The sequence below is a fragment of the Akebia trifoliata genome, chromosome 14 (genome assembly GCF_017979445.1).
Source record: "Akebia trifoliata isolate Shusen 1 chromosome 14, ASM1797944v1, whole genome shotgun sequence".
Lineage (NCBI taxonomy): Eukaryota > Viridiplantae > Streptophyta > Magnoliopsida > Ranunculales > Lardizabalaceae > Akebia > Akebia trifoliata.
The window spans coordinates 11,866,313-11,878,210 of record NC_141388.1 but is presented as its reverse complement, the minus strand read 5'-3'; the positions used below and the strand labels follow the sequence as shown (position 1 = coordinate 11,878,210).

The window sequence follows — 11,898 nt, the reverse complement described above, 5'->3', positions numbered from 1 at the left end:
AGATCTCTTTCCAGTGTATTCCAAAGAAAAAGATCTATGGATCTGTGCACTTGCCATGTCAACCGCTTATAAATTAATTCTAAGATTTTATATGAGCCTAATCATAATTGTTTGAGTATTATATTGTAATGTTCGAAGGATGTGTATTAAATCTTTAACGGTTCAATAAGTAATTTAAAATTTTAGAGTGTAATAAGTAAAAGTTGAGGTGTCAATAACAGCTTTCTTATTTTACGCTAGTCAGTGGTGTGGCTGCCATCAAACTCGTTGTCGTATCATATCGTATGATCTAATAAGCTATCTTTCGTTCTCCCTGACACAGTAGATCATCAAATGAGTTGAGGAGATGAAATGATGGATATCTCTAATCTGATTGCTGATTGGTTGTCTTTGTAGTAGGACCCACACAAGACATGATTGTCTCTCACTTTTGTCCCTCTCTCTCTCTCCCCTTCTCTCATCCGCGAATGAGAACGAAGACCACCACCTCCACCGCCAGAAGACCGAGAGAGAGAGAGAGAGATTGGATTTGAAGATTTTGAGGGTGGGGGACACGATAACACCGTACGCACCCTCTGCGTATTTTATCTATCATCATCAGTCCCTTTGCGGCCATGGCTGAGGCTGAAGTCTACGCGCCAAAAACTCTCACAGTATGGAGAGCTCTGTTAAACTGGTTGGCTTTCTTCTTTCAAATCTTCGTTCAAATGGTGAGGATCACACCTTCGATGAATCAAGTTCTCTCCTTCATCGGTCTTCGACATCGCTTGATTGCTTCTTCTTCTTCTTCTCCTTCTTTCAAGCCCTTACCAGTCGTTGAGCTTACCAACCTAGACTCTCCTTCCAACACGGCGCACGTTAGCTCCAACAAGGATGGCGATGATGATGAAGATCAGCCCATCGAGAAGCTCACGGTTTGTTCATTTAGACGATCTCTTGATTTTTGCGAAATTCGAGTGTTTTTTTATGTTCGATCTGATTTGTTACAGTTTGTTCGGAGATTTTTTTTTTTGGTTGAGATTTCTGTTGGACTTCGTCAGTATATTCCGTAAAAGGTTTAAATTGTCTAAATTTTCATATTTTTAATGGATTTGGTGAATAAATAGAACTGATGACTTGTATGTATTATTAGTTGATTGAGTTGATTAGTTAACTAGATTGAATTCTGATTTTGAATATATCAAGGAGTTAATTTTTTTGGTTTGTTAGGGCAGAACGCGTCTCACATAAATTCATATTTCAATTGTTAATTTAACTAGAACGAACAAGAAGTTAATTTTTCAGGGTTTTTCTAGGGCAGATTACTTCACCCATAAATCAACAATTCGATTAGTTAATTTAACTAGAATGATCAAGAAGTTAATTTTTTTTTTTTTTGGGGGAAGATTGCTTCGCTTATAATTTCACAAATCGATGTAGTTAATTTAACATGAATGAGGTATGCCATGGTTCACTTATGGCTAAGTTGTATTAAGTGAGGATGACAGAAAAATGGTTTCTTTTATGGGCAAAGAATGAGAGAATTGACAAACCTTATTGTGACAACACAGAACATGTTTGACAAGCTTGGCGCCACCAAATTTAACAGGAAGAGGAAGGTGTTGCATAAGAACCTGAAAGAGAAATTATTTTTTTTTGCTCAAAGTGCTCACAGAATACAGGATCCACCAATCACAAGATTCCACATGTATTGAATAGCATCCCCAATTTACAAAATTACCCTTGTTAGGTTTGACGTGACACACACATGAGTCTGGGCACTGTGACGAAAATTTTTGTGAGCAAAAAATCTCTCCTGAAAGGGGAGTGGGCTGAATTCCAGCTTTTTTAAGTTGGAGAAGACACTTTGAGTCAGGATTCACGACTCACTTGTGCCTAGTCCTCCACAGTTTGTTGACCTTGTTAATTTCCTCCATTGAAGGAGCCTAGATGATACATTTTTTATTTTTTATTTTTCTCTTATCGTGGGTATCCCCACCCTTCGGGTAAGACTAATCCCACAGTCACACGCACCACCCCCTTGGAAAGTCTTACGTGCAACTAGTAACCTAGATGATACATATAAATTGGTTTTGTATTAAATAGGTGCTGATGGTTCTCTAGTCTGATTATGTAATTATTTTTTTTATATCGAGAGTTATCTAAACTACAATTTAGAGGCAATTGCTTGTGTAGATGTAAGCCAGTTAAAAATATATATATTAAATTTGGTGCTTTACAGTTGAAAGCTGCAATCTCAAGTTGTGACTAAATTTTGATTGAAGTACAATTCTTCATTGCTTTATCTTTATTCCAGCATTTTCAAGTTGTGATCATTCAAACTTCAGCAATGCTGTCGAAACTTATACTTTGAGTGCAGAATATATCTTGCATTCTTGCTTGACATAATTGTATAAAGTCTATTTGTTCTTTAGATGTGCTCCTTGGAATGCAGGTAGTTCTTGACTTGGATGAGACTCTGGTATGTGCATATGAGACATCTAGCTTACCAGCTATTGTTTGTAATCAAGCAACAGAAGCTGGGTTGAAGTGGTTCGAGCTGGAATGTGTATCTTCAGACAAAGTATGAATTTAATAGTTGTTATTCACTTAAATGTATTTATTTGGTTATGTAATCATGGTTTGTGAAAGAAACTTACTTGAAGATTAATTATTTGGGTCAAAGGAATGTGATGGAAAACCAAAGGTGAATCATGTCACAGTGTTTGAGCGTCCGGGTTTGGAAGAATTCTTAAAACAGATTAGTGAATTTGCAGATCTTGTGCTCTTCACTGCTGGCCTTGAAGGTTTGCTTATTATTGCACTATTCTCTCAGTCTTTGCTTTCACTGCATGTTTCTCAACTCTAATTTGTCATATTTGGGCATCCTACAGGTTATGCTAGACCACTTGTTGACAGAATAGACATCGAAAATCGATTTAGTCGCCGTCTTTACCGGCCTTCCACAATTGGCACGTAAGTTCTTCTTTTCAACTGCATTCACACTATGGAAACGATTGGGTTTGACAATATGATGTCACTTCTATTCTAGGACTTGTATGCCCATAAATTTATAATCCCAGAATTATACAGCAATTACAGTCTGTCATGGAATATCAGATGACATGGTGCACTTGCGGGGGTTGGAGCCTAGCATGATTGCCACTTCGTAAGAGAGGTCCCAGGTCAAAAGTCAACCTAGGTTTGGTCACAATCTCTTGATCTAGAGACTGCCAGAAAGAATGTCATAGATCAGTTGGTTATGAGTTATGACATTTGATTGGATTGATTTTTTACTTGGAGATCCACGAGGAAGCCACCAAATTGTCCCAGCCCCCACACCCACCCCTAGTTTATATTTGGTTCTCACCCTCTAAAATATGCAGACTGCAGATTTGCGATGTGTTACTTTAGGTCTTCATCAATATATGCTCCCGCTTTAACTACTCATTTTAATTTACATAAATTATATTCAATTCAATAATCTTTTAACTTGGTAATGCAAATGTGTTTGTGAGTCCCGAATATTCTTTAAACCTCACCTTTGGCTTCATGCTTCATTTCTCATTAATCAGACCATATGTTCTTGAAGATCATTTTGTTCTGGTTCTCTTATTCTGTGATCTGCATGTTGAATACCAGGCATTTGTTTTTATTGGTGAAATAAGATGTGATTAAAGAAAGAAAAAAATAATGTGATATAATACGGAAGAGGGAAGGGTTCTAGTGAACTCTCTTGTTGTTGTCTCTCCAAAAACAGTTATCTATGTGAGAGTGCTACATAAAGCCCTGATTTTGTTTTTTGTCGTCATCTCCATTCCTTCATTAGTTTTTTCTCTAAGTTCGGTTCATTTTGGTTCTTTGAGAATATTCTGATTTTCTTCTTGTTCGTATAAACCATCTTTGCAAGATTTCTACGAATATGATTTGAACCAAGACCCAATACTTGGAATCTTAATTTAGTACAGACACCCAGGAAGAGGGAATGTCCAGTAAAAATTAAGGGTATGTTTGATTGCACATGGAAAATATGGTGGAAAATCAATTTCCATGGAAAATGACATTTTTCATATGTTTGATTGCATTTTTCCATGCAAATTGACTTTCCACCACAATAAAAAAATCCACCAAAATATGGATTTCACTTTCTCACCCATATAGGTAGGAAAGTGAAATCAACCCATATTTTCCATCTCCAAAATATCATCTTTTTCCCCACTCATCTTCTTCTTCTTTCCTACCACCACCACCATCACCATAGCCACTATCACACTAACCTCGTCATCGTTACCATCGCAGTCCCCGTCATCACCATCTCCGGCCACCTTCTCTCTCTCTCTCTCTCTTTGTTTTCTTTTTCTCCTTCTCCTTCCCTCACCTCCGCCGCCGCCATCACCACGTCCTCCCCCCTCCCTCCCTCTTATCATTTCCCAAGCCTCTTCTTCTCTGCCCCAAGCCTCTCCCTCTCCTCTCATCTTCTTTCTCCTCCTCCTCCTCTTCTTCTTCTTCTTTGTCTTCTTCTTCATTTTCCTCAGATTTTTTTCCCATGATTTTATCCAAGTAAAATCAAACAATGGAATTCGATTTTCCGACCCTACCTATTTTCCACCATTATTTTTCCATGAATTTCAAATATCATGGAAAGTGACTTTCCATCCAATCAAACATACCCTAAGAGTCTTGAAAGACCCTGAAACGACCACTTCAATCATGATACATAAGGATGGAGAGATTGAAGAAGATGTTGCTGATAGGGTCAAAGTTGGATGGTTAAAGTGGAGTTGTGCTTCTAGAGTGTTATGCGATGGATTAATCAAACGAAAAGAAAATTTTTATAGAACGTAGTAAGACCAGCTATGGTTAATGGACCTAAATCTTGGGTAGTCAAGCATTATGTAGGGAAGATACAATAAAATTATCACATTCGAGAAAATGTAGGAGTGGCTCCAATAGGGAATAAACTAAAAGAAGGCTGAATGAGACAGTTTGGGTACATTCAACAAATGTCAATTAGAGCCTCTTGTAGTAGAAATATTCAAGTTGAGGTCTTAAAAGAGTGAGAGGAAGACCCAAAAGAACAAGGATTGAGTTAGTGAAAGCGGATGTAAACACATTTTCAATAACATTGGATGTGCTATGGACAGATTGAAATGGAGGAATAAGATTCATTTAGTTAACCCCAAATCCTTGTGATAAGGCTTGATGATGATGTCTTTGGTCCGAACCATCACAATAAAATTTCGATCAGAACTTTTCGGTGATTTGCTTCCATTCCACCATGAAATCTCTTTCATCTCATTTTGTAAGTGGACATCAAGGGATACTCACATCTTACCACATATCCGGATGTTCTCCACCACTGTGAATATAACCTTTTCAAGATGTAAATATAAAATTGAACTGAGACTAATAATGGATTTTATAATGCAGTGCAGGTCAATAGTTTCTCTAAGAATTTCATTTTAATCAGAAAATCCATTATAAAACAAAGCACAAATCCCAGACAGCATTTGCACAGGGTGAGAGGGAAACTGGATCATATTTTTTTGGAAGGAATTCTTATTTAAATGTTAATGGAGTTGAGAGATTTCTAAAAAATTCAGTAGAAAATAATAAATGTATGAGTTTATGTTTGTATGTGAGTACCGAGTAGTGTAGTGCCAATTCCCTCTACAGCTCATTACTCACTCCAGTGATAAAAACAAAAAAACAACTTGGGAGTAAATGATGAGACCAACATTTGGATTGAAGCTATAGTGTCATCAATGGCTGGGGAATCGAAATATCTGCGAGATCGGGGTCACAATTTATGTGAATTAAACAAATTGTTGGAAATTCCCAAAATGACACATTCTCGAAGAGCCGTATATTCAAAGTTTTATGTTCATGATCGACCGAATGAACCCAAACCAATTACTGACCTCTTCCAGTTCAAGCTAATAAGATGAACAATTGATACTTGCGCCTAGTTATTCAGAACTTACCACATAAATTGCCTCCCAAGGCTTTGTGTTGGAATATGTGAGGTTGAATTCCAAAGTAGAGACTGGAAACCATGGAATTCAAGGATTCATAACACAGTATGATTGTATTTTCACATTAAATGACTTCCTGCCTAACTTTTCCCATTTTTGTGATATGTCAATTAACTTCTAAGTGATTATGTTCTGCTTGATTTAGTTAGTTCATGAATGTAGTAGGTCTCAGTAATAAGTAGTTGAGATTGAGGTTAAATATAGATAATAAGTTCATAAATTATAAACTGTTGTGATGCAATGTTGATGTTTGTACTTTGTATTGGTTCACGCAGACATCTAAACTAGGTTAAGACCTGTTGTTTGGTTCTGCTGCTTCATGTATAGAAAGATTTACTTGATGTACCATACCACTTGGAGGACACATAATCAGGAGTTGGCTATTGTAATTGGGATCACTTGGAAATTGGTATTTGTGTCTGTTTGTACCCCAGCAGCATGTACAACACGTTCTTAAAACTTCTGTGCTTAATGTTATAGAGTAATGCATGAATCAAAATACTTCATCTAATCAAAGTTACTGTAGATCTTCTACCGACTACCAGTACTAGTTGTATCTTTCCATGTATTTTCTCGACTTCAGTTTAAAGCCAACTTGTGCTCTGTAACACAAATCTCATTGTTATTAATCAACAGTAGGAAAAAAAATATCAGCTCGCATGACCTTCAAGGTGCACATTCCTTCAAACGGAGGATGTGACAGGTCTTCATTGCTCAATGACCAAACCATCTCTATCAATTTTCCTTTAGTTTGTCACTTATCGGGGGACTATTACATTTTCTCAAATTCATTAATTTCTAATGTTATCTTTCCTCCCTTTTCTACCCATTCAGTTCAGTGTGCTTGTCTCTTATACGCTCAATCTATACATGAAATGAAAATATTTAATGTTTTATTTTATTTTATGGTAATATCTGAATTTGAAGTTGCTCGAGCTTGAGTTTCCCTTGATTAAATTTCTTGCAATTGTACAAATTACAGAGAGTATCGGGAACACGTGAAGGATCTTTCTAGCCTATCAAACGATTTATGCCGGATTGTTATTGTTGATAATAACCCATTCAGTTTCTTGTTGCAACCACTAAATGGAATACCTTGCATTCCATTTTCTGCAGGACAGCCTTACGATGAGCAGGTACTAAGTAAGAGTTTTCATTGGGCAAACACACACACCCACACTTCATAAAAAACAGTTTGATCATTTGCCCTCTCTGATACGTATTTTTGGTGATTCAGCTTTTGGAGGTCCTTCTTCCACTTCTTAGGCATCTATCTCTGCAGAAGGATGTGAGGCCTATGCTCTACGAAAGATTCCACATGCCTGAATGGTTTCAAAAACATGGAATTCCTGCTTCCAATTGGACCTCATCATAATAAACATTACATATATATCAATAAGACACCATTGTTCTTAGGGCACCTAAATGGATATCTTATCATATGTACATGCTCTGACCACTCTTGGCATCTTGTATATTATTATGTCACATTGTTCTCAGGGGCCATTAACAAAATTATGTATTTTCTAGGTTTGTTCAAAAAATCAATTTGAAAACTGATGCATCTATTGTTAGAAGTTCCTGTCATGTATGAATGTAGGGTGGTTTTCAATTCCAATTTGTTTTGTAACTTGTTAACATGCCTGCCTTTGCCCATGGGGTTCTCATTAATTCTGGGTTTTGGAAGTTGTTCTTGACAGGAGCTTTAACAGTTGTACATGTAGTTTACATCTAAAGTTCAAACCTTGGAAGGAGAGACTTGGGTAAAGGGCGACCAAGGTGCCTAAGAAGAAGGGTATCATAGTGAAGGCCGCCACGATGGGCATTGGCAATGTTAATTGAAAAGATGAGATGGATGGGTTTGTGTCTCCTCCATTTTATCTAGTCTAGTTTATACATTAGGAGGATGGGATGCTCTCTTGGAATCTTGCTCCTCCATTTTATTGCCTTTTAAGCTAAATCAAGTCTTGTTTATATCATTCGGATGATGAGATGCTCTTCAAGATTACTTGTTTATATCATTTGGTTTGATTCTAGATATTTGTGTCTAGGCCCCACTGATTGGGCACCATGAATCTCGGGGAAATCTTGGTCAATTAATATAAACAAAACCTTGCTTACATACCATGGCTTTCTAAGTAAATCAATTTTATATATGTATCACCCTCAGATTGGAATCAATATTGTTGACCAAAATCCAACTCCTCAAAAATTACATTTTTTCAATAAAATCCATCCTAAATTACATGCTATTGCCATTTATCCACTTTCAGAAACTGAAACAATTAGACCAACCCAACCCGTATTGTACATTTTGTACAAGGTCTTCAATGAGAATCCCTTCAATCTTTCAGATTGACAATATTAGCAGAGCTAGGATCAGCAATTCCCGGATGCATTGAAGACGTTAGTTAAATACCTTGCAGCAGCCAATTTAATCAATGGATTCACTTACAAGCCACCATGTTAACAAGTGGAGGATCATGAAAACCAAACACTGGCTTCCAGTCCCCACCAACCTAGTTGGTCCAAACAGAACCATTAGCAAAATCAACCGTGCCACAATTTTACAACAAAAAATTGAGTAAAATCTACCATGCGAGTGTTGCTATCAATCGAACGAAAAACATATTCCAACTTACTGCATCAGCTGACAGTTGATTCTTTAGGTTTTTCAGTCACCCCCTCTGTCCCAGAGTTGCTAGTGTCTGCAGTCTGAACTTGAGTAGTTTGCTCCTGACTTGAAATCTGAGAATCTGATGCAAGTCCCAGAACTACCAATGTTGACCTATAATATATTGAACTCCCTATGTTAGAAATTGGTGGAGAGCAATTTATACGAGAAATAAATTTCGGTATGTGCAAATACCTTGGAAGAGTGGATCGGATGCTTGGTTGGTTAGCATGAGCAATCAATGGTGCCTTAAGGGGGGCAGCAGTTCTGTTTAACGCATTTTCAAGCTGTGCTGAAGGTAACTGACAAATAAAAATGATAATATCAACAAACAAACAAAAAAAACCTTAACAATTCCACAATTCCCAGTCTCAATCTGCAAGAGAAGACAGACAGTAAGTATAGTTTCCATATGACATCATTGCCATCTCAAATTAGGATTTTTGCAACAGGTATACACTTAAATTTTTATAGGATGTAGCTAAAGCAGTAAGAAATTGCTAGTTTGGAAATTTTAGAAAATAAGATAGCATTCATACCAGTTTCACTGAACTGCATTTACATTTAAAAACTAACACATGTTGCAATTCACCGATGGGGAAAGGACTTGTGAGATTTTTATGAATAAAAGGGGATGTAAGAGAGGGAAATTTAGAATTAGTGGTGTTCCAGAGGGGCCCTTTTCCGGCCTTGGTGATTTGTATCCCTTGATTCCTTCCAAAGTCTCCTTCATGTGGGCAGAGGCTCTGAATAAACTCCCGATATAGATCATCTTAAGTCGAGAGGCTTAATCATTTAAGGACTTTTGCTGCGTGTCAGTCAAAAGGAGTCGGTTGGCCACCAGTTTTTGCATTGTCGCTCTGCTTCCGTAGTGCGGTCCCACTTCTTTTCCTTGTTCAATGTAAGTTGGTGTCACCCGAATTCTGTGTTGCATCTTCTCAATTGCTAACAATCCTCATCATTTTTTGGCAGAAAAAGGTCTCTTTGGAACCACTTGCCCTTTGCCATTAGTTGGGGCTTGTGGAAGGAGAGGAATGAACACACTTTGTTAGGAAGGATCTCTATGTTCAAGATATAATAATTAATTTTCTAGGTCTGTTCTTTTTTTTTTCTTGGATTTCAGAGGCGGCTTCTTTGAGGATTTTATGCATAGATGGCAATGTTGTCAAATGTGGTCGCATATGCTATTTACAAAGTGAAAATCGGGATGGTATACCGTCCAAAGGTCAGAATATGACCATTGGACATAGATTTTCCTTTTTTTTTATAGCTTAAACTCTCTTTTCTCTTATACTATCCCACTTCTACCCCTCATACTCCTTTTACGAAATCTCTTCTACCTTCTAATCTCTTTCTTACTCTCACAAAGCCTCCAACTCTTAAATCTCATTACATTTTCTACTACATTCTCACATAATTATAAATATTATTTAATCTCTATGTTACACTATTACAGCATATGAAAGCTACTCAAGAATCAAGATTTAAACATTTTCTGCATTTTTTTTTCTCTTGCAGCATATGCCACCGCATATGCGATGTGTGAAATGGCATATGCGAACAACATGTGTTGGTCGCACACGGGTAGCATATGCTATTTAACAACATAGATAGATGGGGCCTTGTATGTCCTGAGACAGGTTAAACCCTATTTTGCTGTTCCTAGAGAACATCTTGTCCACCTTTCTTTCTATTAATAAATTTTCCCACCTATAAAAAACAAATACTGATCTTTCATGTATTCCTTTTGCTGTTTGCTATGGCAAGAGGTTCTCAATATAGGTTAAGCTTGAAAGTTAAAAGGTCATAAGATCATGTCAACCTAGCTGTGTGTGTGTAAGCTTTTATTTGAGATATTAAGACGGCATTGCCAACAAATTGTACAGGCACTCTTTATTCTAGTTGCAGTCTATGATAGTGTCTCGATCTTCATGCGTCACTAACACGGTAAAAGGAACCCAAATCTAGGATAAGGGATATGGGGCAAAGTCAGCATCTGATGCAAAATAATGCCTGGAATTGGAAAGGCCTCCAAAAGACTTCCGTATTTAAAGATTATGGTGCAGTATAGCTGGTAGAACATACCTGAAGCAACACACGGAATGACTGAGGTTTTGTCATGAGGGCACACTTCAAAAATCCAACCCATAGCTTTGGGTATTTCCATATCTGCAGTAACCCATAAATAAATAGTTATATAAGCACAAAAACCAATAATGTAGTTAAGTATAGCACACTAAGATCAAATATGATCACCTGTTTGGTTACAAGACGGTTGAGAATCTCCATTATAAATTCTACCTACAATATTTAAAGTCAGACATAAGAATAAGATGTGAAACTGTGGTATAAAAACACAATAAATGGCTTATTTTCCAAGCTCAGTACAAAATGACTTAATGCAACAACTTGAGGTTGAACTTAATGTGGAAGTTTACCAGTATAAAATAAAGGAACCAGAAAATAAGAGAAATAACAGAAGTAAAGAGATCTTTGCAACTGAACTCATGATATTCTCCAATGACTACAAACCAATGTTTTCAAACCCACCATGATGGACTGGTTGAGCTGGCAACTGGTGCATTGCACCCCAAAGCCGTTTGCATTAACATGAACCCAGATTTTTAAATTTACTCTTTATTTAAATAAAATAATAATAATAATAATAAAATAAAAAAATAAAAAGTGGAATGAACCGGAATGGTCACCTTTTTTACCATTGTGGAGGCTATTTTCACAAAAAAGAAAAAAAAAATCGCCCCTAAATAATTTTTCCATATTCAATGCATCATGCTTTATTTTATTGTATTTATGTTGTATATGTCCAGAAAATTGTCAATTAAAAGTGGGCCATGAACAGCAGAAAGAAAATCTGCCTTCTACTTTCTCACCAATGCAGGGAAAGCACCAATTGTCTGTAGGACAGTACGCATGAACAACAGGGGGAGAGGAATCTGCTCAACCTGTAATGAATATTCTTGATCAGTGTTGTATTATTAAACTAGTTACAATTGGAAAACTTTGTATGAGAAATTAAATAGTTTTCAGAGGTACATACTAGTTGATTCAACACCATGGCTAGAACTTGTTGGGTGAAGACTTGACGTTGCTCAAAACAAGCATTGCATGCATCTGTCACCTGCGTAGAGAATGATGTTTACTTAGCCGTGCCACTTAAAGAAGATTGGGAAACATAAAAAAGGAAAAAAT

General features: G+C 36.9%; 2 protein-coding genes across 5 annotated transcripts in view; one reads left to right on the top strand and one right to left on the bottom strand.

The window, feature by feature from the left end:
* The first annotated feature begins 333 nt into the window (after nt 1-333).
* Nucleotides 334-7,591, top strand: LOC147386281 (uncharacterized). Its single transcript, XM_086422598.1, has 6 exons — nt 334-914; nt 2,435-2,563; nt 2,666-2,786; nt 2,874-2,955; nt 6,997-7,150; nt 7,252-7,591. The coding sequence occupies exons 1-6, from the start codon at nt 615-617 to the stop codon at nt 7,387-7,389; spliced, it is 924 nt and encodes a 307-aa protein (XP_086278724.1). The 5' UTR covers nt 334-614; the 3' UTR covers nt 7,390-7,591.
* A 564-nt stretch (nt 7,592-8,155) lies between these two features.
* ESP4 (HEAT repeat-containing protein) overlaps nt 8,156-11,898 on the bottom strand; it is a 36,321-nt gene continuing 32,578 nt past the window's right edge. For all 4 annotated transcript variants that reach the window (XM_086422594.1, XM_086422595.1, XM_086422596.1 and 1 more), the window contains 7 exons: nt 11,747-11,827; nt 11,580-11,651; nt 10,945-10,989; nt 10,774-10,857; nt 8,884-8,990; nt 8,657-8,802; nt 8,156-8,533 (listed from right to left, as the gene is read on the bottom strand). In XM_086422594.1, the coding sequence (XP_086278720.1) occupies nt 8,661-8,802; nt 8,884-8,990; nt 10,774-10,857; nt 10,945-10,989; nt 11,580-11,651; nt 11,747-11,827 (531 nt within the window). In that variant the 3' untranslated portion in view covers nt 8,156-8,533; nt 8,657-8,660. The remainder of the gene's footprint in view (nt 8,534-8,656; nt 8,803-8,883; nt 8,991-10,773; nt 10,858-10,944; nt 10,990-11,579; nt 11,652-11,746; nt 11,828-11,898) is intronic.

Coding starts and splice junctions, on each gene's coding strand:
- LOC147386281 (XM_086422598.1), top strand. CDS start 615: ATGGCTGAGGCTGAAGTCTACGCGCCAAAAACTCTCACAGTATGGAGA. Junction 915..2,434: donor AGCCCATCGAGAAGCTCACG/GTTTGTTCATTT, acceptor CTTGGAATGCAG/GTAGTTCTTGACTTGGATGA. Junction 2,564..2,665: donor AATGTGTATCTTCAGACAAA/GTATGAATTTAA, acceptor TTTGGGTCAAAG/GAATGTGATGGAAAACCAAA.